Raw genomic sequence first — 22,732 nt, forward strand, 5'->3', positions numbered from 1 at the left:
TTCGATAAAAACGTACACTGACATCGCCTGACAACTGTCATCCCTAATAGCGTGCACTACACAGAGAACGAAATCAACAATGAAGAATATAAAAAATAAATCAAAGCCAAAGCGCAAGCCCACTCCCATGGAAGTAGAGGAGGCTGAGCTAGACGAGGTGCGCTCGGATGAGCCGCAGCCAGGGGAAGGTGAAACTGCGAATGGGGAGGCAAATCCCTCGGATGACGACGATGATATGGATCTGGCCAACTTTAAAGCCACCTCCAGTTCCTCGGCCCCCGCGAAGAAACGCAAGATGGGGATCATCTACATATCCAACATACCCAAGCATATGAACGTGACCCGCCTGCGGGAAATCTTGGGCGAGTACGGCGCCATCGGCAGAGTTTACCTACAGCCAGAGAAGCTGTCAAGTGAGTGGACCAAGTGGCATACATATAAGACCCACTGATTACCCACTAGTGTATATACTTTAATCTCAATTACTTTAGGTGCCAAAGCGAAGAAGAACAAGCGTAAGCGTTATAATATCCACTTCACCGAGGGCTGGGTGGAATTTAAGTCGAAACGTGTGGCCAAACAGATCGTTCCACTGCTGAACAACAAGCAGATATCCGGTCGCAAGACGTCCCAATTCTATGACTCGCTATGGAGCATGAAGTACCTGCCGCGCTTTAAGTGGGTCCATCTAACCGAGCGCATGAACTACGAGCAGGCGGTTCACAAGCAACGCCTACACACTGAGGTCTCGCAGGCCCGCAAGGAGACCACCTTCTTCCAGAACAATCTCGACAAGAGCGAGTTCATCAGGAAGCAGGCGAAGAAGGCCAAGAATGCGGAAAAGGCTCTGGCTGCCAAGAGCGACAGCGATGCCTGAGTTCGCGCTAGACTGTTGCATTCAATGTTTACCTGACTGCAAATATACTTATATTAAGTAGATCAAATAAAAATCTTTAAATAATTAGGCGCGCAAAATTATTTGAAATTAGGGCCCCTGCATATCGATAATTTCGTCGATTGTGTGTGCGTGTTAATGCTACTTCAGCTACTCAAGCTGAAGGAGGCCACTGTAACGCACAGGGATGGTTAAGATTTCTCGATTAAAATAGGGCTGAGTAAATCAAATGTTCTGTTACAAAGTGTTTTTAAAGCGATATGCTTTTCTAATGAAAGGGTACCAACACATCGATAGCTCTTCGATAAAAACGTCAACTGACATCGCCTGTCAACTGTCATACCTGATTGCGTACATTACAAAATATATTCGATCCAGCTAAAACGAAAGCTACAATGAAAAAAATAATTAATACATCAAAGCCAAAGCGCAAGTCCACTTCCATGAAAGTGGAGGAGACTAAGCTAGGCGAAGTGCGCTCGGGTAAGCCGCAGACAAAGGAAGGTGAGTCTGCAAATGGGGTAGCAAATCCCTCAAATGACGATAAAAAGGAGCTGGCCAATTTCAAAGCCACCTTCAATTCCTGGGCCCCCGAGAAGAAACGCGAGAAGATGCACAAGGTAGGCGTCATCTTAATATCCAACATACCCAAGGACATGGACGGGGACTGCCTGAAGGAAATCATGAACTTGCACAGCGTCGTCGGCAGAGTTTACGTGCAGCCGGAAACGCTGTCAAGTGAGTGGACCAAGTGGCATGCACAAATGACCCACTGATTACCCAGTATAAACTTTTATCTCAATTACTTTAGGTTTCAAGACAAAGAAGAACATGCGTAAGGGCTGGGTGGAGTTCATTTCGAAAAGTGGGGCCAAAAAAATCGCTCTAGAGCTGAACAATAAGCCTATAACCGATGGCAAGTCGTCCCGATTCCGTGGCTTGCTGTGGAAAATGAAGTTCCTGCCACGCTTCAAGTGGTACTATCTAACCGATCGCATGGACTACGAGCTGGCGGTTTGCAAAGTTCGCGTATGGTCGCAGGCCCGCAAGCGGGCCACCTTCTTGTACGATCCCGACCAGATGGAGTATTTCAAGAAGCAAGTGAAGAAGATGAAGAAGGTCAAGAAAGCGGAGATGGCTACCAGGAATGCGGAGATGGCTGCCAAGAAAGCGGAGATGGCTGCCAAGAAATTGAAGAAGTCTGCCTGAGTTCACGCTAGACCTTTGCTTCCAATGTCTACCTGACTGCAAATATACTTCAATTAAGTAAATCAAATCAAAATCTTTAAATAATTAGGCGCGCAAAATTATTTGAAATTAGGGCCCCTGCATATCGATAATTTCGCCGATTGTGTGTGCGTGTTAATGCTACTTCAGCTACTCAAGCTGAAGGAGGCCACTGTAACGCACAGGGATGGTTAAGATTTCTCGATTAAAATAGGGCTGAGTAAATCAAATGTTCTGTTACAAAGTGTTTTTAAAGCGATATGCTTTTCTAATGAAAGGGTACCAACACATCGATAGCTCTTCGATAAAAACGTCAACTGACATCGCCTGTCAACTGTCATACCTGATTGCGTACATTACAAAATATATTCGATCCAGCTAAAACGAAAGCTACAATGAAAAAAATAATTAATACATCAAAGCCAAAGCGCAAGTCCACTTCCATGAAAGTGGAGGAGACTAAGCTAGACGAGGCGCGCTGGGGTAAGCCGCAGACAAAGGAAGGTGAGTCTGCAAATGGGATAGCAAATCCCTCAAATGACGATAAAAAGGAGCTGGCCAATTTCAAAGCCACCTTCAATTCCTGGGCCCCCGAGAAGAAACGCGAGAAGATGCACAAGGTAGGCGTCATCTTAATATCCAACATACCCAAGGACATGGACGGGGACTGCCTGAAGGAAATCATGAACTTGCACAGCGTCGTCGGCAGAGTTTACGTGCAGCCGGAAACGCTGTCAAGTGAGTGGACCAAGTGGCATGCACAAATGACCCACTGATTACCCAGTATAAACTTTTATCTCAATTACTTTAGGTTTCAAGACAAAGAAGAACATGCGTAAGGGCTGGGTGGAGTTCATTTCGAAAAGTGGGGCCAAAAAAATCGCTCTAGAGCTGAACAATAAGCCTATAACCGATGGCAAGTCGTCCCGATTCCGTGGCTTGCTGTGGAAAATGAAGTTCCTGCCACGCTTCAAGTGGTACTATCTAACCGATCGCATGGACTACGAGCTGGCGGTTTGCAAAGTTCGCGTATGGTCGCAGGCCCGCAAGCGGGCCACCTTCTGGTACGATCCCGACCAGATGGAGTATTTCAAGAAGCAAGTGAAGAAGATGAAGAAGATGAAGAAGGTCAAGGAAGCGGAGATGGCTACCAGGAATGCGGAGATGGCTGCCAAGAAAGCGGAGATGGCTGCCAAGAAATTGAAGAAGTCTGCCTGAGTTCACGCTAGACCTTTGCTTCCAATGTCTACCTGACTGCAAATATACTTCAATAAAGTAAATCAAATCAAAATCTTTTAATATTTAGGCGCGCAAAATTATTTGAAATAAGCGCCCCTGCATTGCATATCGATAACTGCAAAACTTTCGAGTGCTGGTTTGTGTCAACACTATTTTTGGTATTTAAGTTCATGCAGGCGTTAGCACCTTTCCGTTGTCGGTATTTCTACCCGATAGCCGCGCGTTATCGATAACAGCCATCGACTGTCTCCATTTTCTTTGTCGCTTTGTTGCGCCCGTGTGGTATTTGAAAATTCTGTGATCACAAATCGACTAATTACGCAGAGAAAATGGTAAATTTAAAAGTAACAACTATATTATTCGAGTAGTTTACGGTGCGGGCTATTGGCGTTGCGTGAATTCGCCCACTTTTCATTGATAATTGTGGCCAATTCGGCGTTTTCATTTGCCGGGTGTGTGTGTGAACGAAGCGCAAGCCATTTTGACAGGCGGCTTGCACGTGAGCCATGGACTCCGATTTCGCCTGCCACTTCCAGAACCTTCTCCTGCTGTCCACGGGATCTGGGTGAATTGGAGCTATCACTAGATTGCTGGCCGGGATCGGCTCGGGCAGCTGGCTGAGAACCTTCGAGATGCATTCCACGCCGTTTTTGCTGCCGATGAATCACTCGGCGCCGCTCTCCCTCGTCCGCCACTTTTTGGGGTTAGGTCGAGGCGATATGGCTGCACAGAGCGAAAAACCATAACAATCTGACATAGAATACATATACATTTTGAATATTTTCGCATCACAAACGCATCTGGTTTGCAGTGACTGCGGATTTGGCCATGCCAACAGACAATCCTCGCCAGAAATTGCAACATATTGGGCAGCCGCCTGCCATTGTCAAGATAGCATTCTTGATCTGTCGATGAGAATATCATAATGGTGTTTTGCAATGTCATCTTGGCATCATATCACTTTTTCATTATGCTAAATTATTAAATGTTAAAAAAAAAATTTTATTTCGCAAAAAAAGCTATAATATAATTTCCTGCATGAATAGTAATTATGAATTAGCTTTACTTGCTTCTGATGATTAATCCTCCATAAGATCTACGCTAAAAAAAAGTCATGCCATTTTTGTAATTAAATTAAGTCTCAAGAAATGTGCCCTTCTTAGAAAATTTATACAATCAATCGAAATGATTCACACCAATTGATCGCGTTTTGTCTTGCAGGAGATGTCCTTGAATCCCGTGCGCGTGCTCAAGAATGAGGCGCAGGAGGAGAAGGCCGAGATGGCCCGTCTGTCCTCGTTCATTGGTGCCATCGCCATTGGTGATCTGGTAAAGAGCACGCTGGGTCCGAAGGGTATGGACAAGATCCTGGTGGCCACCGGACGCAACGCCGGTCATGTTGAGGTGACCAACGATGGTGCCACCATTCTGCGTGCCGTCGGTGTAGACAATCCGGCCGCCAAGATTCTGGTCGATATGTCGCGTGTGCAGGACGAGGAAGTGGGCGATGGCACCACCTCGGTCACCGTTCTGGCATCGGAACTGCTGCGCGAGGCGGAGAAACTAGTCGAACAGAAGCTGCACCCACAGATCATCGTCTCTGGCTGGCGTCAGGCCACCCAGGTGGCACTGGAGGCGCTCACCGCCGCCGCTCAGGACAACTCGTCCAGTGACGAGAAGTTCCGCAACGACCTGCTGAACATTGCCCGCACCACGCTCTCCTCGAAGATCCTGCACCAGCACAAAGACTTCTTCGCCAATCTGGCGGTGGATGCTGTGATGCGTCTGAAGGGCTCCGGCGAGCTCAAGTCCATACAGATCATCAAGAAATCGGGCGGCACACTGGGAGACTCGTTCCTGGACGAGGGCTTCCTGCTGGACAAGAAGCCCGGCGTGCACCAGCCACAGCGTGTAAGTAATGTTTCCAGTTCCATCGTGCTAAACATCGTCTACCTCTGCTGTCTATTAACGCGTCAAAATGACTGTGAGCTATGTGGATTTGACTTCATATCACAGCCATTTTGACGAGTTTGTTGGACAGCCAGCCTCATCAACGTGGAAATGTTGCGCGTGCAAGTGAGTCTTTCAAGACCAAGTAAAAGAATCTCATGATCTCATACATGGGTGCTCTTCTCCATCGCAGATTGAGAATGCCAGAATCCTGATTGCCAACACGCCCATGGACACCGATAAGATTAAGGTGTTCGGCAGCAGCATCAAGGTCGATTCGCTGGCCAAGATCGCCGACCTGGAGATGGCCGAGAAGGAGAAGATGAAGGAAAAGGTGGACAAGATCCTGAAGCACAAGTGCAACGTGTTCATCAACCGGCAATTGATCTACAACTATCCGGAGCAGCTGTTTGCCGATGCCCGTGTAATGTCCATCGAGCATGCCGATTTCGATGGCATCGAGCGTCTGGCGTATTGCACCGGCGGCGAGATTGTCTCCACCTTTGAGAATCCCTCGCTGGTGAAGCTTGGCGAATGCGATGTCATCGAACAGGTGATGATCGGCGAGGATACGCTGTTGCGTTTTAGCGGCGTTAAGCTGGGCGAGGCCTGCACCATCGTGATCCGCGGTGCTACCCAACAGATTCTGGACGAGGCTGATCGTTCCCTGCACGACGCCCTCTGCGTGCTGGCGGCCACCGTCAAGGAGTCGCGCATCATTTTCGGTGGCGGCTGCTCCGAGGCTCTAATGGCCACCGCCGTGCTGAAGAAGGCAGCCGAGACACCCGGCAAGGAGGCCATCGCTATCGAGGCCTTTGCCCGTAAGTCGCTGAAATCCACATCATATGCTGGAGATGGCTCCTAATGAAATGCTTTTATTATTCGTATTACAGGCGCTCTGCTGTCCCTGCCCACGGCCATTGCCGACAATGCTGGCTACGATTCAGCCCAACTGGTTTCGGAGCTGCGTGCCGGCCACGCCCAGGGCAAACAGACTCTGGGTCTGGACATGGAGCTGGGCAAGGTGGCCGATGTCCGTGAACTGGGCATCACCGAGTCGTTCGCCGTTAAGCGCCAAGTTCTGATGTCCGCCTCGGAGGCTGCCGAGATGATCTTGCGCGTGGACAACATCATCCGTTGCGCTCCACGCCGACGCGTTCCCGACAGGGGCTACTGCTAGGCGCTTAAGTATTCTTGTTCTAGGATCATATTTTTTTTAATTATGAACTCTCGTTTAACATCATCGCTAACCTTACACGTTCTGTTTACTACACTAATAATCCACACACAACACATTAGCAATTATATCACACGTCCCACTCTCAAAGTCGCACAATTTCTCGCTAAATTTGTCCCTGTCGTGTAATCCTTCTACTTAATTGTGAAACAAATTGATATGATGTTGCAAGCTGAGCTTTTGATTCGAGGATGAGTGCTGCGATCAAACCAAAACATTTCAAAAATGTCTAAAACTCCATCAAACCGACAACTAAACGAACTTGTAAATGAATACAATTGTTGTAAACATTTGATGTGCGCAAATTGAAGACCATTAAACAGAAAAAAAAAAGGAATAAATGATAAATCATATATTTATGCTTAACAAAACTAAACAAACTGCCTTCTTATTTGGACCACAATTATTTCCCGAATTTTTATGAGCTTTTTTTAAACATAACTTGGCTTAAAATGATCATAAAGCGAAAAGAGTAACATTTCTGAGCACTGGAGAACCAATGTTTTCGACCCACGCCACTTTTCAGCCGATTTGGGAAAATTAATTTTTTGGTCAAATTTCTCATTTTTTGTAAGGGGTAACATCATCAAAATTTACAAAAAATGGCCAAAAAATATAATTGCCATTTTTTAGCTCAGTTCGTTTGGAAATTTAATTACGAGCTCAACGAAGTATGACATTCCATATTCAGACAATTATTTTTAATTTTGTGGCAAAAAAACTGATTATTTGATGGCCGAAATTCGGAAAAACGGATTTTGCCAAAATGTTGATATTTTCAAACGGAATTTTCCTCATAACTTGGCTAAAAATGATCGTAAAAATGAAAGAATAACTGTTTTGAGCAGCTAGTTACCAATGCTAACGACCAATGTCACATTTTGAAGGATTTAGGAAAATTAATTTTTGTCCAAATTTTCGCATCTTTTGTAAATTCGCATCAAAATTTGCAAAAAATGGCCAAAAAATAGAATTTCCATTTTTGAACACAGTTTGATTGGAAATTTAATTACGAGCTCAACGAGGCATAACATTCCACATTTGGACCATTATTTCGAATGTTATGGCCAAAATACCCAAATAACATGCTGGAATTTTTCATGAAATTGAAAAACCACGCAGTTTGCTGCAAATAATGGCAGATTGATAGACTTGTCAAACATTGCAAACACATTTTTATTGTAAAACTTGCTGCGCGTTCAACTTTACAATTCAAACGTATAATAGTAATATATAAAATAGGGTCATTTTAAATATACAAAAGTTAAAACAATCGAAAGTGTTGTCGCTGTAAAATAGCTGCCAGTACAAAAAACAAATCTGTATCCGAGCAGCATGGGTTGGCTTACTAAATGGATTGGCTGGGTGGTGTGGCGGGGTTAGGATCGGTTTTTTGGGTGCAGTTTTGGAGTATCTTTCCAAGGTCTCAACACATACGTACATCCATACATACATAATGTACATATGTGGGCTAATACCATTTTAAATTGGCTTGCATTTCATTTTCAATCGAAACAAAACGAATACGTTAACAAAGCTTTTTTTTTTTTTGGGTGGTCAAAAAAAATATATACATGCGTCTGCTGACTAAAATTATCGTTGGGCTTGGGGGTCAGAGGTCACAAAGAAAGAGACATCAGAAAGAGGCAGGATCGATCGATGTAGAGAGAGACGGAGCGAGGGCGCTAAGCTGTGTGCGAGCGAGCGGGAACGAGAACGAGAACGGACGTATCCAGTGTTGCAGAGATTTTGGCATTACAATTAAGTGATTAGGTGAATGGCCACCGGTTTAGGAGATGGCGCACTCCATCTCGCCGTGCTTCGGCACACAGTCGAGCACAAGGGCCACCGCCCGGGACATATAGGTCATGGTACCATAGCTGCCGCTGGGAGCACTGTAATGGAGATGTTTACTACGATTAGTACATGAACTATCAGTTTAGAAGGCCCGACTCACCTGTCATACAGATGCTGGCATATGTAGGCGGCACCGCCGCAGAGTAGCATACCGGAGGCGGCCTGCTGCTGCTCCTTGCCGTCCTTAATCTTGGCGCAGCACAGCGTTGCATCGCCCTGCACCTTGCGCTGATCCTCGAGGAACAACTGATTGGCCTTGTGCACCAGATGCTCCACGTAGATGACGCCACCCAGCGACGGCACCATATTGTGCTCGGTAACGAGTGTGAGCACCATTAAAGCCTCGACCACCAGCTGCCTGTACTCGGGCTGCGGTATCTGGTTGAGGGCCGTCTCCACCTCCAGCGCAAATTTCAGTTCGCCCGGCGTCATCTCTTGCGTGAGACTCTGCTGCAGGACACGTCCCTCGATGGCCAGACCCTGGCACTTCTCCAGTACGGTCCACACGCGCGAATAGAAATCGCGGGGCACACGATTGAGGGCGCCGTCCAGACGTCGCCGGCGCAGCCACTGACCTTGGCGGTCGTCAATCGTGGCTATGAGGGCGTCTTCGCCCTCCGGATCACCCAGGCCGATTTGGCTCTTCTTGCTAACGCGACTGCTCTTGCAGCTCACAATGGACAGATTGCCACGGGCGACTGCAATGGGAATAAATAGTAAGTTTGGAATTGTTTTGAACTATGCCAGCTACGCACCGCTACTAACAGCAAACTCCTTGCCGCTGAGTATGTGATACAGTAGATTTTTCATCTCGAAGGGCGAGAGGTTAAGTAAATGCTCCGACGCCGCCTCGCCGTCGCAGTTGAGGGTGCGGGACAGCTCCTTGGCCATTACCTGGATGATCAGGCCGACGCGCAGGCGTAGCATCTCGTGGAACAGCTGCGGCTCGGTGCGTATGAACATGGCCAGATAGACCATCAACTCCTGCGTCAACATCGCCGTACTCTCATCGTCACCATAGGCCTGATTGAACAGTTAGCACACAAGTTAGTGGATATATTCCATACCATATTGGATTACTCACATCGTGGATTAGCTGACGCAGCTCGACTTCCGGCAGCGGCGCCGTAATGGTGTGCTCATTATTTGGTGGCATTCCCACGGTGACCTGCTTCTGTCGGACGAGCAGATCTGTTACCGCTTTGGCCAAATCCTCCACACGTTTGCCCAGCATGCCGGCCGTATGACGGACGAGTCCCCAGAGCTTCTGTTGGCATGCCTTCTCGTAGAGTCCCTTCAACAGATCCCGCACGGTCACCACGCGTCCCTCTTCGAGCATGCCTTCGGATTGGGAAGAATCGTGGTTATTCTCATGTGGGCTCATGTTGTTGTGATTGCTGATGTTGCTGCTGCTGCTGCTAATGTTGCTAGTATTGCCGATGCAATGGCTATTATTGCTGTTGGCGGTGGCGGAACTCGGATGGGCGGCATTATCCGGATCGGTGCCGGTGCCGGCTGGAATAGTAGCAGCATCGATGATCACCGTGGGCAGGACAATCGTTGGACTCTTCTTGGCCCCATCACCTCCACCTGCACCTGCACCTGCGCCACCACCACCATCAGCTAGTTCCAGCACCGCATCATCCACAAACGCTTGCTCGAGCTCTTTAGTTTTTTTTTTTTTACGGTGGTTTCAATTCCGTTTTTTGATTTGAATGGATTGGTTGGTTAGTCGGGTTAGGATTGGTGTACGGATTGGGGGTTTTAAGTTTTGATTGAGTTTGGCGTACAAAATGTGGAATTTTTGTTTATATTTTGGGTTAGTGTAAGTGGTGAGCGCGAGGATCGTGCGGTACGTTAGATGCGTGGTCGGTCGAAGAAAGTAAAAAAAAAAAATGTTAAAGAATTTAAGTACGTTAGAAAAACATGGCCAAAATGTGAGATTAATAATGCTAGGCTAAGACATAACTTAAAGCAGAGCGGTTTGTGTGTTTAAATACAGTGGAACTTCTTGTAATTACAACTAAAGCAATTGGATATTTAATCATAAATGAAGTTCGACTGTACTGAAACCATAGTGAAACTATTATTGTTTGAAAATGATAAAGTATAAAAGCAATAACCCAAAGCAAAGCGATGATGCAATTCAGATGGCATGTCAGTTGCGAAAAATGGTACACATATCACACCATAAAAATAGAAGAAAAAAAAAAAAAGAAACAAAGAGTGGATACCATGGGTTGGGGTAACAGTTACATAGAGAACACAAATCGATACCAATGTCAATCAGTGGGATCAGTGTAGTATACAAGTGTATGGAGTCGGGAATAGGATGTGGAAAGTGGTAGGTAACCATGGGATACCGTAGGGATTTCAATGGATACACGTACATATGTATAGCCCGCACAACAACAACATACAACACAACGACGAATTGACGAATCGACGGACTTACCGGCGTTATTCGCATTCGGAGTGGCATTCTCCTCCGACTTATTCTTGAATCCCAGGCCGGCTGTTAAGCGCCGTGCAGCAGGAGTACGGTACGATTACGGATACGGAGGACGGAGAACGGAGGCACGAGACAAAAACGACAGGAGTACGGGGTTAAAAACAACGGCGTGAGTACAGTAAATGCCAAATAAATGGTACAATGACCACACTTTTAGCTCCATTTCAGGATTAGTTACCTATCATCTTAAGATCTACTGCAACAGTTAAGAGTTTTCAAAACCCCTGCTTTGTATACATAGATATTATTCTCTTAACTGTTGCAGTTTTAACCTTTGGGTTTAAAGTTTTTAAAATTAATCGAGTGTTCAAAGGTGAGAGCGTGTATTTTTGGCAAGTGCAAGTGCTTTTTTCTTTTTTTTTTTGTGGCAATTGTTGAGCAGTTGTGTGTAAAATGTTAACTAAATACAGGTTGTGTTCTCTCTCTATCTCAACCCATTGAGAATCGAACAATCCAATTGCGAAGCAAAGCTGCCCCAGAACCTAGTTTAAAGTGAAATGTGGCAGCGTTGATTAGAAATTTGAGAGCTTACCCGTATTGAAGTCCAGACCCTGTGTGTCCACCAGGTACTGTAGGATGTCGCCCTGCTCCTCGAGATTCTCCGTTTCGCGCAGCATCGCAATCAGCTCCTCCACTTCTGTGTCCGCGAAATTTGTTTCGGCACGATGGCGTTGTATTAGAATTTTTGGCACTGTTACTATCAAAATCGCAATTCGGAACGATGATGGGGCCAATCGAAATTATACATACAAAAAAAAATGAATGAAAACAGAAGGCAAGAGCCAAAACGAAAAATTAGCAAAAGTATAGAAATCAAGAGAAAATATTAACTCAACTAAACTAATACATTGATTGATGGCAAATCATTGGCATTGCAAATGTGAAACAATAATTTACATTAAAACCTAAGATTAACTATAAAGGCAGACTAACTCTCTTGCTGGCGCACAAACTCGCTGCGTCTGTCGATCGCCGAGCGACTGTGGTGCGGATCCACCGGATAGATATTCTCCCGGATTAGATCGTTGCCCAGGCTCAGCGGCGAGCTGGTGGGTCCCTCCTCCGGCGTCGTGGCGAACACACTGACGTGGCTCTGTTTGTTGGCCTGCAGCCATGGTGGTGGGACAATCGAGGACAGGCGACGTTCCGTCAGCGGAGAAGGTCCCTCCATGCCCAGGTTATCAGCTGAAATACGCAAAAAAAAAAAACAGCATTAGTATTCAGTACTACGATGTGGTATCAAAAGCAATCAATCACTCACAATCCACGTTGATGGAGCGCGTCTTCTTGATGGCTCCCTTGCAGGACATGCGTCGCCTCAATGTTCGCGGACGCAATTGTCCGCCGCGCAGATTCATGGTGCTGCGATTGCTAAACGAGCGCAGCAGATGCTCATCCAAATAGGTCTGCACATCCGGATGCAGGCGGTCCGGATAGCCATCCTCGGTGCTGCCCAAAAAGCTCAGATCCGTGATGGCCGAGGTGTTGAGAAAGTCCTTCAGGCTGCCCAGCATTACGCGTGTGCCATTGATGTAGCCCGATTTGAGTTTCCTCATCGTCTGGATCATGGCCAGCGGGATCTTGTCCTGATCTGTGAAATTCCGCAGCGCATCCAATACATTTGTGTTAGCTTTTCGGTTTTTCACATTGTGTTCGGTTCATAGCAATGAATATGTGGGTCTCATGATCTGGTTGGGATGCTCGGTTGTGGATTGGTTTAGGAGCGCCGCTTAAATACTACGGGTTAGTCACACAAAAAAACAACATAGTAACCGATAGATAGAAGCACACGATTCCAGCCACCATTGGCAATTAGTCTGCGTTTCGCATTTTCAGTTAGGTGCACAAGGCAAATGCAGTGCAAATACTTAAGGAAATGTTTTAATCACAGGTTGGGGTTATTTACGCAAAGTAGTAAATAAAGTTATTAGCATTAAAGTAGCACTGTTTTTTTTTGGAATATGTCCGTTTTCGGTCTGTGGCGTAATAGTGTATAGATGATAGCTCAGAAGTCCAGAAATCCCAGGATAGCTTAGGCGTTTTTAGCACAGCAGCCAAAATGGCTATATCTTGTGGAAAATGATTGAAAACTAATGGAAGATTGCAAGCTCTATAATTTGTTTTGATCTAAAGATGATTTTCACAAGATATTGGTGTATATAGAGTGTAGAGGTGTTTAAAGCATAGTATTTACACTGAGAAAAGCGAGCAGAAAGAGCGGAAGCAGTCAGGCCATTTTTTACGAAGCAGACACAAGCGGGGGTCACAGGTCACAGATCAAAGATCACAGATCGTAATATCAATTGTTTGGCTTTTTTTTTGGTGTGTGTGTGCAGGAAGGTACATATATGTATATATATGTAATGCAGTGGATTTCTTGGAATCGAGTGTTTTTTGTTTTGTTTTTTTTTTTTTCCATTTTTGGGTGCAAAGTGGGAATCGGATTTCGATTTGGGATCGGGTAGTTTTTTTTTTTATTTCGGGTAGTTACCTAGCATATAGTGGGTTGCCATTAGTGTGATTGTCGGCCTGCCCAACATGTGACGCCAATTGTTGGTCAAGAATGCTAAATTTGTGGTAAAATTGCTGGCAAGCAAATCGGGATCGCGTGTTGTATAATATTCTTCATAGTCGATATGCTGTGTATTTATGGTTGTTGTTGTTGTTGTTGGTGTTGCAGTTGCAGTTGTTGTTGTTGTGTATATTTATTATATTTATTTTGGGATAAAATAAAGAGAAGAAAGGATGTTTTTTGATTTTGATTTTCATTCTCAATTTTCTTTCAACAATTTCATTGGCCAATTTTCGGAGATTTCGGGGGCATGGGAATGAAAATTATAGGGTAATACAAGTCCAGAGCAGAGCGTTGATAAATCAAATAGCTAAACTAAAGCTACATTTAACAAAAAAAAAAAAATAATAATATATATGAGGTTTCAACAATCGATTGGAATGTTTGAAAGGCGTTCAAAGTACTAGTAATCAGACCGCCATTGTATGTACAAAATATTTATGGTAAAATATGTGTGATTAACTTTAGATAGTATGTAGCATATAGTATATAGCATATATATCATATAGCATATATATAGCATATATATCATATAGTATATAGTATATAGCATATAGCATATATGGTCGAATATGTGCGTAATATTACCATAACCAAACTATAGCTAACTAAAAGCAATAAACAACTAAAAAGCGGACAGTAAAGTAACTAATTTCCAGAAGCAGCTGCCCAAAACCGGCAATAAACTTAAGTTCAGCAACAATTGAAGGTTTCCAATTCGTTTTCGAAAGACAAAGCATTTGAAGAGTCCAAAAAAATTGCAGATCTTGAGCAACCGATTCGGTTCAAATTGAGTTAACGAGTCGCGAGTGTGTGTGTGTGTGTGTGTGTGTGTGCATTTGTGTGTTTCGAGTGTGCGTGTCAATTAATTGATAAACAATACCAATACCAAAAGCAAACCCTTGCAAATTAAACAATTCAACAAAGCAATTCACAAAAAAGATATGCGAAGAGTACAACAGTCGTGTGTGGAGGGGGGAGGTGGAGCATTAAAAAAAAAAACCCGCGCACAATAAACATAATAAAATAAATCAAAAGTAAAAAAAAAAAAACAAATAGTAAAATAAAGACATGGAGTGAAATAAACGATGCACGGCTCTCTCTCTCCGTTGACCGACCTAGATGGATGCGCTTCAGCACCAGGGTGACCAGCGGACGACCCAGCAGATCCCAAGCGGACTTGAGGAAATTTATCTCGCCCTTGAGGATGTCGATCATGAGTTCGTTATCGGAGGCGATATAGAAGCGCGACAGGTCGGCAAACTGATGCGTAATAAACGATAGAAATCATAAGTCAATCTTGCAGTCAATGGATGCAAATCGATCTATAACATAAACTTGGGTTTCTCTACAATGACTTGAATAGTAACACCCTCTTTATCGAACTTTTTCAATATGATTTATCCAGGCTTAGCGCAATTCTATGTATTTTCCAAGCTAAAAGAGTATAGTTAATTGTTTAATAAGCTTTTCTCAAAGCTACAATTGTTAATAGATATTATTAGGTACTCCTTAAAACCCAAGCCATTACGATTCCCATGTCTAGAGCGGTTTGCATCCCTGACCGAAAATACAGTGGATAATATATAAAAACATAGAGCACATGGGAGCATGGGGCAAATCTGTGGGATTCAGAGGAGGGGGCTGGCCGGTTTGCTTGGATAATCCGAGAGGGGCCAACTGGACACCATTCTCACTCACCTGCGGCGTGAAGGCAAATATGCGATCCTTAAGCGAGTAAAGCTTACTGGTGCTAAGGATGCCCACATCACGTGACTTTCTGCCGCTCAAACCCAATTTCCGATTGCGTCCCAAATAGGTGTACAGATGACTCAGAACTCGGGCGGGCTGCACCTCAATGGGCGCCACCTCTGCGATCGTCTGCACGTGCAGATCGTGTTCGGCCAGCTTGTCGCGGATTTCGTTGTCCTCGGCAATGATGACCACTTGGACGACGACGTCCGGCTTCTTTTGAGCGCCCAGGCGACGATTCAATGGATCCAATTCGCCCACAGCCAGGAAACCCTAAGCATATAATAAAAAGTTCAATTAAAATCAATGCAAAAAGATAAGGAAGAAATTGCACTATCAAATGCCCTCAGCTGTGCATCTAAACACACCAAAGCGTTCATCTATCTTTAGCTGAGAACTACAGCAATAGAAATGCTCACCTCCTGCAGCAATCTGCCGAGGATGAATAGGGACTGGCCCCAGAGGAACGGACACCGGCCGACCACTTCGCGGACCTGCGATCCCGGCTTCTGATACTCGAAGCCCACCAGATCCTGCGGCACTGCATAGCTCTCGGGAACAAGTAGAATGCCATCTTCCGAACGCACCATGATCTTCTCCAAACGGCTGGCGTACTCCTCCACCGCCCGCTTGTCGCTCTGGAAGGCGTGGAACAGGATTAGGTAGCAGTAGAATAGCGGCCACTCGCACTCGATGTTCTCGAACATGCGCAGCTCCCAGCGCTCGTAGTATAGCCTCGAGGGATCCTCCTTCGGTGTGCGATAGCCATCGCGCAAGAATCTCTTGCAGCCGTACTTGCCCTGCAGACGGGATAGAATGGCATCCTTGGTGTTGTGTATCAGCTGGGCATCGTCCACAGCAAAGGCGGGAAAGCCGATGACGCACAGCAGACCGGAATCCAATTCCTTGCTATTCGACTCGCGCGGCAGCATCGACTGCAGCACCGCCTGGCATTTGTGGGCCTCGTCGGCCAGCACATGGATGACACTAGCCGGACCGCCACGGGCTCCGAACAGATCCAGCTCGTTCATGGCCTCCAGCGCCGCCTTGGCCATGCCAATGGAGCTGGCATTCAGCTCGGGTTCACCTGGAATATGCATATACATTAACTTTTATCTAATCAGATTTATTTAATTGCAAAATGTGATTATGCTGATTTCACTACTTTATGCGAGTGATAAGATAATGAGCTTATTAATCTTATTTTGCGTTACTATTTTATTTCAATTTGAATTGAAATGGTAATAAACAATTTGAGAGATAAGAATGTATACAAAAATATTGCTAAGTCACAACCCATTTCTTTAGCGCACTATACAATATTTATTTATAAATAACATATGCTCACCATGATTGGTTTTATCGCCGCGCTCCCAAATGCCATAGTCGGGAATCGAGTACGCTGACTCGATGTAGAAGACCAGATTCTGGATGAATGACACCTCGTCCAGGGAGAAGACGATCTGCAGGCCGGAGGCCGTCATCTGGGCCAGGATCAGCAGGTACAGGGACACGGCATCGATCTGCAGATGACCCCACTCATTGTCATCGACCACGGGCAAGCCGTTCTTGCTGGAATACTTGGCGTGCAGCGAATCGTACGGGCTCTGGGTCATCTTGAACTTCTCTACCTTGTCCTTCTGGTTCATCATGGCCATGAGCAGGCCACGCATTAGCTTTACACAGCTCTGCTCCAGCTCATAGCATTTGGCCCGATCCTCGTCCTGATCGGCAATCTTCTTGTACGCCATGGACAAGCCCCAAACGGCCAAGATGCAGTACACATTGTCCCTGATCCAGGCGTGCGAGTTCACATTCGAGGCGGGAAACAGACCGGTGACCGGTTCCTGGTGGGCCAGGATCAGACGATGCACAATGCGCTGATAGTAGTCCAAACGGACGCCCGAATTGCTGCGAGAACGCATCGTGGATGTGGATACCTTGCCGGTAAGTTCTGCAAATGGTTGGGATATATTGTAAGTATGGTACAGATACAAATTTATGTTTCTATTATATACATAGATATTAACTATCTTGGATTGCCTACGTTTCTATAGAATCTATAGCAATACTTTAGCTGACAAGCATACATATGATCTTGATTCCCTTGCTTATCGACATACATACACATACATATTTGTTTACAACGTTGGTTATTAGAGTTTATTTTGATTCTAGAAAAGGTCAGCTGCGAGGGCTATATAATATGGGATTACTGCTGCTTGGGCGTATGGAATAGGGTGCCTTCGATGATATGATTGTTGTTTACCATCCACGACGCGGGCACGCTCAACTTACATAATATCAGATCGGTTGGGATCGCTGTGGATCGTTTGTTGTGGTTCGGCGGAGTGGAGGAGGTGGTGCTAGAATCCCAGAGCTCCTCGGAACACCTCGCGGCCGCTAGAAGCCGTTGAATCCGTGGAATTCGCCGCGAGGACAGCGCATTCTCTCCGGGATGCGGCGGATGGCGGTGTGGACCGTTGCCGTTCGAGTTTCGACGTTGGGCTGCTCACTTATTTGCGAATAAATCGAATAAAATTGCAATTAAACTAATGCAACTAAAGTCAACTCAATGTCACACAGTGTGACCAGCGTGCGTGCGGACGATAAAGCTGCTCTAAAAATACCGGCGAAATACTGTTTTTCATTTATATTTTGCGTAGTGAACAAATTTGCAAGTTTAAGAAAACATAATTTGGAATAATATATGTAGGCAGGGTGACAGTCAATTACTGTTACATTTAATCAAGTACCTTAGGATTGGTTATTTCTTAAATACATTATTTGCATTCCTATTAATTTAACGGAATTCAACGGAGTGGTATAACACTACAAAAAAGGTCCGCTAGAAAGCTTATTGGCAAAAGAGGGTCACTTTATTCTTTGATTATAGGCGCCAAAAAGATGGTCATCATATTTTAAAAGTTTCTATCATACTATTGCTTATTTTGTATTATATTCTAGATCCGGAAGCCAGTATCCTTGCTCCCTCGGCTTATACCTTCTCCCGCATGGATGCGCACGTGAAGAGCAATCAAACCATCGCCGTATGTGGTCACACCACTGATCTTTCACTGACCAATCTGTGATTCTGGATCGGATGTGTGCTGATTGAGGTTCCTCCAAGCGCACTTATGCCAAATAACCCGTAATTACACATTCATGTTTATGTCAAGATCCTGTGATTATTATTGAAATTCTCGCCAAGTTGTTGGAGTAGTTAAAAAAAACGTTTGTTTGGTTGGTGAATGGTGAATAGTGTTTGCAATGATGATGATGACGATACAACGATGATTGGTAATCCTCACGCTAAAGCTTTTGTCTAATCGCGCTTGCTGCGCTTGCGATCCGAATGGCTGCTGCGCTCGTTGTTCTTCTCCTCGGCACGCTTGGGCGCCTTTTTGGCCATGTTCAAGAACTGATCGAGACCGAAGGGATCCTCCTCCTTCTCGAACTCAACGGGTCCACTCCTCTGGCCAGCGGCCGCCTCCTTGGAGGCACCGGAGAACTGCTTGTCTGGCACGAAACGCTTGGTATTTACAATGGCATCCAGATCACCGCCGTAGTTATCGCTATCCGCCTGCTTGCTGGGTCGGTAGATGTGAGCGCCCAGTGTATTGGAATCGCGCCACGGCTTGTCGTACACATTGTACGCTTCGTCATCACCGTAACCGGAGTCCATGCCCTTGGTGGTGTTGAATAGACGCTGATCGAAGAGCGTTTCACCGTTGCCGGCACTCTTGGCGGGCAGACCCAAAGCGATTTGCTCAGAAATGTCACGCTCCCTCTCCTTCTGCAGTTTCGATCGCTTTTCGGGAGCCGCCCGCTGCAGGTTTCTATCCCGCTGGCGCTCCCTTTGCCGCTCTGCCCGCAAGTCGTTGCGTTCACGCACCTCGGATCCTGTAGCTCCGGAACCAGATGGCTCGGCTGCCTCCGGATTGCGTAGTCCCGCTCGCTCTTCGCGAGCCCGCTGCGCCATCATACGCAGCATATCCTCCTTCTTCTCCTTCTCCTTTTGGGCCAGCTTCTTTTCCAGCTGGGAGCGTGCCTCCACCGCCTCGCGCGCCTTGCGATCGGCTATGTACAGCGCCTCGGCCATCTTGGCGAACTTCTCGTTGATGTGCACCTGCTGCAGACCGCGTCCATCGGCTGCCAGACGCTTGTCCAGTGGAATGGTGTAACCTGATATCGAGGCAAAGATTTAATTAGGATAATGAAGAGGATTCTAGTTTTACATTAGCTCGCACCTTTGGCGTTCTTCCAGTTCGATATGCAGGGCGGGATCTTCCACTCCTTTTGCTCCTTGACCGTCACCTTGCGCGATGGTGAGTGGAGGACAGGTGCCGGCGGCGATGGTGGACCTCGTGGAATCTTTTTGTTAATGCGGAACTTGGGCGGCTCCATCGGATCGAGCTGCGCCTCCACCATCCGGATGACACGCTGCTTGGCGCCCGAATTGAAGGTATCGCCCTGCTGCGAGGGCGTGTACCGAATGTACTGGGCGGGACCCGCCTTCTGGGCATGGCGCACGGGCAGCGCTGAGGTGATCTTCTGGTTGGTCAGCTTCTCCAGCGCCAGGCGCGTCTCCTCCGTCGTCTCCATCACCGTTTCCTCGTCCGGGCGCTGTAGTTCATCCGCATCTTCGGCCAACACCTCCGCCGGCAGCAGTTGCGAAATGGACGAGTACACAATCTTGTCCTTGCCATGTCCTTGGCGTGCTATGGCATCGTATTTAACCTTTCCCTTGTCGTCCAGGCGAACGGCCAGAGCATCCGACTTCTTGCCAACATTTCCTGGTGCTCCCAGACCTGTCGAGAAGATGAAGAAGACGCAGAAATTGTTTCAATTGAATAAGCCACGCTTCAAAATGCTGATCATAAAATACAAAAATACAACATTCTACAGCAAACGTTTAACTTAATGTGGTGGAAATTGAAGCCTTCTCGCTGTACAATCACCCACATATAAGAAGCTAATGGTTATTTCCCTTACGAGGACACCATTACCAACGAAAAACCGCGACAACATTGTTTGCAAGCACAGAGAAAGTGGGATTAGCACGAACGGGAACCCACCTAGTGGATATTGCGCCACATGGATCTCCGGGAAGGCGCCGCCATCGCCAAAGTCCGCATCCGTATGTGGTACCCAATCCTTACGCTGTCCGTACGGCGGAGCAGCGATTTTGGCGGAGACCAGGGCTCCGATCTTTGGTGCTCCGCGGGCGACCAGGCGACGCTCGTCCTCCCGATCCCAGATCGCGTTCGTCGGCGTGGGCAGCAGGCTTGATAGCGACATAGCTTATCTGTTATTTGTGGCGAATCAATTCTTATGTGAAATCACTTTTCAATATGCAAGCCACAAAAACTATAATGGAAAAGTCGAAAAAAAAAACACGCACGCACACGGACACACACAAGCGTACGGGTGTGTAGGGTTGCCAGACTGCTAATAAGAAAATGCTATAGAGTATGGTCCCTTTTAGGGATGGATTGCATATATTGCGTTTTTCTTAAGACGTAAGAAAACCAAATTGGTAGAAATAACAAAGCGATAGCTTTTTCCAAATTTGAACGCGAATCGGTAGTGGATTGGTAATGGTCATCAAACATCATCAAAATTTGCAAAAAATGGTCAAAAAATTGAATTTGCATTTTTGAACACAGTTTGATTTGAAATTTTATTACGAGCTTAACGAGGTATGACATTCCATATTTGGACCATTATTTCGAATGTTCTTATCAAAATACTACAATATGGTTTATAAAAATCAGGGGCAATCAGAGAAAATTTGAATAATTTATTTTTATTACCTTAACAGAACTGTGCAATACTTAAAAATATAATTTATAGACATCCCCCTAATAATTAGATAGATATAAGTGACACTTGCCCGATCGATACTATCGCATCGCCCTAGCCGCTGGCAGTGCCATCGCTAGCAGTTCAGTCAACAATTTAAGTTTTTGTTTTTGTTGGCCAAAAACACAATACAATGTACACATTGATGCACGGCTTCTACAAATACATGACTCAGAAGGACGACTACTGCGTGGTAATCCTGGGCCTGGACAATGCTGGCAAAACGGTAGGCAGCTGAATCATCCAATGAAAGCCTCATGTCCAATCGGAAACTAACACCTGTGCCCACGTAGACTTACCTGGAGGCCGCCAAGACCACGTTTACGCGTAACTATAAGGGCCTCAATCCGAGCAAGATCACGACGACGGTGGGCCTCAACATCGGCACCATCGACGTGCAGGGCGTACGCCTCAACTTCTGGGATCTTGGTGGCCAGCAGGAGCTGCAATCTCTCTGGGATAAGTACTACCAGGAGTCGCATGGCGTCATCTACGTGATTGATTCCAACGACAGGGAGCGCATGGAAGAGTCCAAAGCGATATTTGGTAAGCGAAAACAGTCTTCGAACTAATCCCTTGAACAAAACTCGTTTTGATCTATTCTGATGATCTCTGGTAAAAGGAAAAAGGTTCACCTAAAATGTGTTATTCTCTTTCCCCACAGACAAGATGATCAAGAACGAACTGCTGTCCGGAGTGCCTTTGCTAATCCTGGCCAACAAACAGGATCTGCCGGATGTGATGGGCGTGCGGGAGATCAAGCCAGTTTTCCAGCAGGCGGGTGCTTTAATCGGGCGGCGAGATTGCCTCACCATTCCCGTATCCGCGCTGCACGGCGAGGGCGTGGACGAGGGCATTAAGTGGCTGGTGGAGGCCATCAAACGACATGCGGTGGTGCGGCCGCCGCGGGAAAACGATTAGAAGATCAAGCAGAAGACATCTGGGCCTGGTAGTCGGCCCTCCACTGGCTTTAATTAGACATGTACTTTTGTAAGTTAGGGGCTTAGGATAACGCTTATTTGTAATTAGCCAGACGAGATTGCGAGATACCAATTGTAAAGATGCGTTGTCATTATTTGCAAAGACCTTTCTTTTCGGTTAACTACTGCTGAGAAAATGAGGAAAACAATGTTAGAAAGCTGTGAGACTTCTGCATAGGACAACGAATTACAAATACTATTGTTAGAATAACAAAGAACGCAATGCTTATTAGCCAATTAAGTGCAAGAACTATAAATTCAGAAGTACTTGAAGATGTATTTGAAGAAGTACTTTGTTCTGTTAATAACCCAGATACATGGGTATTTGGATGCCAAAAATGTAATAAAACTGAATCCATTCGCAGCTGTTATGGTTAATCGTTAGCCACAAAGTGTGTGGGCGATTCGAGGTCCACCAAAATCGGGAGAGTCGCTTCTTTATCTAACAGCACTGCACTCGTAGTACACCTCGATATGGCGGTTGTCAATGGGGCTCCGCTTATCCGAACCGAACGACACCGAACCGCGGAAAGAAACAACCAGCAAACAGACGGGATTGTGGTGTTCTCACGGCGGGGGGAGCATTATTATTACCATTATCAGTCCGATAGATAAGTGCTGTGTGTGCCACCAAAAAGCAAAGGCG

General features: G+C 46.0%; 7 protein-coding genes and 1 non-coding gene across 15 annotated transcripts; 6 read left to right on the forward strand and 2 right to left on the reverse strand.

Moving 5' to 3' along the window:
* Positions 1 to 26: 26 nt before the first annotated feature.
* On the forward strand, positions 27 to 959 carry CG32708 (uncharacterized protein). Its single transcript, NM_167174.4, has 2 exons — positions 27 to 413; positions 492 to 959. Exons 1-2 carry the CDS (start codon positions 80 to 82, stop codon positions 875 to 877), a joined length of 720 nt encoding a protein of 239 aa, NP_727306.1. The 5' UTR covers positions 27 to 79; the 3' UTR covers positions 878 to 959.
* Positions 960 to 1,223: 264 nt separating this feature from the next.
* On the forward strand, positions 1,224 to 2,168 carry CG32706 (uncharacterized protein). Its single transcript, NM_167175.3, has 2 exons — positions 1,224 to 1,633; positions 1,707 to 2,168. Exons 1-2 carry the CDS (start codon positions 1,339 to 1,341, stop codon positions 2,102 to 2,104), a joined length of 693 nt encoding a protein of 230 aa, NP_727307.1. The 5' UTR covers positions 1,224 to 1,338; the 3' UTR covers positions 2,105 to 2,168.
* Positions 2,169 to 2,461: 293 nt separating this feature from the next.
* CG6999 (uncharacterized protein) lies at positions 2,462 to 3,409 on the forward strand. Its single transcript, NM_132295.2, has 2 exons — positions 2,462 to 2,860; positions 2,934 to 3,409. The coding sequence occupies exons 1-2, from the start codon at positions 2,566 to 2,568 to the stop codon at positions 3,338 to 3,340; spliced, it is 702 nt and encodes a 233-aa protein (NP_572523.1). The 5' UTR covers positions 2,462 to 2,565; the 3' UTR covers positions 3,341 to 3,409.
* Positions 3,410 to 3,607: 198 nt separating this feature from the next.
* Positions 3,608 to 6,921, forward strand: CCT2 (Chaperonin containing TCP1 subunit 2). The gene is made up of 4 exons (NM_132296.3): positions 3,608 to 3,693; positions 4,583 to 5,272; positions 5,505 to 6,132; positions 6,205 to 6,921. Exons 1-4 carry the CDS (start codon positions 3,691 to 3,693, stop codon positions 6,489 to 6,491), a joined length of 1,608 nt encoding a protein of 535 aa, NP_572524.1. The 5' UTR covers positions 3,608 to 3,690; the 3' UTR covers positions 6,492 to 6,921.
* mir-13b-2 (mir-13b-2 stem loop) lies at positions 5,325 to 5,394 on the forward strand. The gene has a single exon (NR_047785.1). It is a non-coding gene; the product is annotated as a mir-13b-2 precursor RNA (primary transcript).
* Positions 6,922 to 7,706: 785 nt separating the features above from the next.
* Positions 7,707 to 17,834, reverse strand: CG7766 (uncharacterized protein). 7 transcript variants are annotated; one of them, NM_176716.4, is made up of 13 exons: positions 17,540 to 17,834; positions 16,590 to 17,195; positions 15,661 to 16,328; positions 15,191 to 15,514; positions 13,409 to 13,556; positions 12,179 to 12,508; positions 11,851 to 12,102; positions 11,450 to 11,608; positions 10,861 to 10,920; positions 9,490 to 9,746; positions 9,161 to 9,428; positions 8,506 to 9,103; positions 7,707 to 8,443 (listed from the first exon to the last, which is right to left on the reverse strand). In NM_176716.4, the coding sequence occupies exons 2-13, from the start codon at positions 17,164 to 17,166 to the stop codon at positions 8,338 to 8,340; spliced, it is 3,747 nt and encodes a 1,248-aa protein (NP_788889.2). In that variant the 5' UTR covers positions 17,167 to 17,195; positions 17,540 to 17,834; the 3' UTR covers positions 7,707 to 8,337. The 7 variants fall into 7 exon arrangements, with proteins under 7 accessions (NP_788889.2, NP_001245588.1, NP_572525.3 ...); NM_001258659.2 differs by having other exon boundaries at positions 9,490 to 10,070; positions 11,450 to 11,614; NM_132297.6 differs by lacking the exon at positions 13,409 to 13,556 and adding an exon at positions 14,608 to 14,752.
* A 130-nt stretch (positions 17,835 to 17,964) lies between these two features.
* On the reverse strand, positions 17,965 to 20,699 carry Bx42. 2 transcript variants are annotated; one of them, NM_001272441.2, is made up of 3 exons: positions 20,320 to 20,699; positions 19,492 to 20,052; positions 17,965 to 19,426 (listed from the first exon to the last, which is right to left on the reverse strand). In NM_001272441.2, the coding sequence occupies exons 1-3, from the start codon at positions 20,540 to 20,542 to the stop codon at positions 18,567 to 18,569; spliced, it is 1,644 nt and encodes a 547-aa protein (NP_001259370.1). In that variant the 5' UTR covers positions 20,543 to 20,699; the 3' UTR covers positions 17,965 to 18,566. The 2 variants fall into 2 exon arrangements, with proteins under 2 accessions (NP_001259370.1, NP_511093.2); NM_078538.4 differs by having other exon boundaries at positions 18,413 to 19,426.
* A 464-nt stretch (positions 20,700 to 21,163) lies between these two features.
* Arfrp1 (ADP-ribosylation factor related protein 1) lies at positions 21,164 to 22,449 on the forward strand. The gene is made up of 3 exons (NM_132298.5): positions 21,164 to 21,332; positions 21,400 to 21,652; positions 21,771 to 22,449. Exons 1-3 carry the CDS (start codon positions 21,240 to 21,242, stop codon positions 22,025 to 22,027), a joined length of 603 nt encoding a protein of 200 aa, NP_572526.1. The 5' UTR covers positions 21,164 to 21,239; the 3' UTR covers positions 22,028 to 22,449.
* Positions 22,450 to 22,732: the final 283 nt, after the last annotated feature.

The sequence above is a fragment of the Drosophila melanogaster genome, chromosome X, assembly GCF_000001215.4.
Source record: "Drosophila melanogaster chromosome X".
Taxonomy (NCBI): Eukaryota; Metazoa; Arthropoda; class Insecta; order Diptera; family Drosophilidae; genus Drosophila; species Drosophila melanogaster.

What these genes read in the sequence shown, in the direction of transcription:
- CG32708 (NM_167174.4), top strand. Translation starts at nt 80, where the DNA reads ATGAAGAATATAAAAAATAAATCAAAGCCAAAGCGCAAGCCCACTCCC. An exon ending in ACAGCCAGAGAAGCTGTCAA is followed by an intron (nt 414 to 491) that starts GTGAGTGGACCA and finishes CAATTACTTTAG; the next exon opens with GTGCCAAAGCGAAGAAGAAC.
- CG32706 (NM_167175.3), top strand. Translation starts at nt 1,339, where the DNA reads ATGAAAGTGGAGGAGACTAAGCTAGGCGAAGTGCGCTCGGGTAAGCCG. An exon ending in GCAGCCGGAAACGCTGTCAA is followed by an intron (nt 1,634 to 1,706) that starts GTGAGTGGACCA and finishes CAATTACTTTAG; the next exon opens with GTTTCAAGACAAAGAAGAAC.
- CG6999 (NM_132295.2), top strand. Translation starts at nt 2,566, where the DNA reads ATGAAAGTGGAGGAGACTAAGCTAGACGAGGCGCGCTGGGGTAAGCCG. An exon ending in GCAGCCGGAAACGCTGTCAA is followed by an intron (nt 2,861 to 2,933) that starts GTGAGTGGACCA and finishes CAATTACTTTAG; the next exon opens with GTTTCAAGACAAAGAAGAAC.
- CCT2 (NM_132296.3), top strand. An exon ending in GCGTGCACCAGCCACAGCGT is followed by an intron (nt 5,273 to 5,504) that starts GTAAGTAATGTT and finishes TCTCCATCGCAG; the next exon opens with ATTGAGAATGCCAGAATCCT. An exon ending in CGCTATCGAGGCCTTTGCCC is followed by an intron (nt 6,133 to 6,204) that starts GTAAGTCGCTGA and finishes TTCGTATTACAG; the next exon opens with GCGCTCTGCTGTCCCTGCCC.
- CG7766 (NM_001258659.2), bottom strand. Translation starts at nt 17,166, where the DNA reads ATGCGTTCTCGCAGCAATTCGGGCGTCCGTTTGGACTACTATCAGCGC. An exon ending in TCGGCAGATTGCTGCAGGAG is followed by an intron (nt 15,515 to 15,660) that starts GTGAGCATTTCT and finishes TTATATGCTTAG; the next exon opens with GGTTTCCTGGCTGTGGGCGA. An exon ending in TATTTGCCTTCACGCCGCAG is followed by an intron (nt 13,557 to 15,190) that starts GTGAGTGAGAAT and finishes ATAAATACACAG; the next exon opens with CATATCGACTATGAAGAATA.
- Bx42 (NM_001272441.2), bottom strand. Translation starts at nt 20,542, where the DNA reads ATGTCGCTATCAAGCCTGCTGCCCACGCCGACGAACGCGATCTGGGAT. An exon ending in TGTGGCGCAATATCCACTAG is followed by an intron (nt 20,053 to 20,319) that starts GTGGGTTCCCGT and finishes TCTTCTCGACAG; the next exon opens with GTCTGGGAGCACCAGGAAAT. An exon ending in GAACTGGAAGAACGCCAAAG is followed by an intron (nt 19,427 to 19,491) that starts GTGCGAGCTAAT and finishes CCTCGATATCAG; the next exon opens with GTTACACCATTCCACTGGAC.
- Arfrp1 (NM_132298.5), top strand. Translation starts at nt 21,240, where the DNA reads ATGTACACATTGATGCACGGCTTCTACAAATACATGACTCAGAAGGAC. An exon ending in TGGACAATGCTGGCAAAACG is followed by an intron (nt 21,333 to 21,399) that starts GTAGGCAGCTGA and finishes GTGCCCACGTAG; the next exon opens with ACTTACCTGGAGGCCGCCAA. An exon ending in AGAGTCCAAAGCGATATTTG is followed by an intron (nt 21,653 to 21,770) that starts GTAAGCGAAAAC and finishes CTTTCCCCACAG; the next exon opens with ACAAGATGATCAAGAACGAA.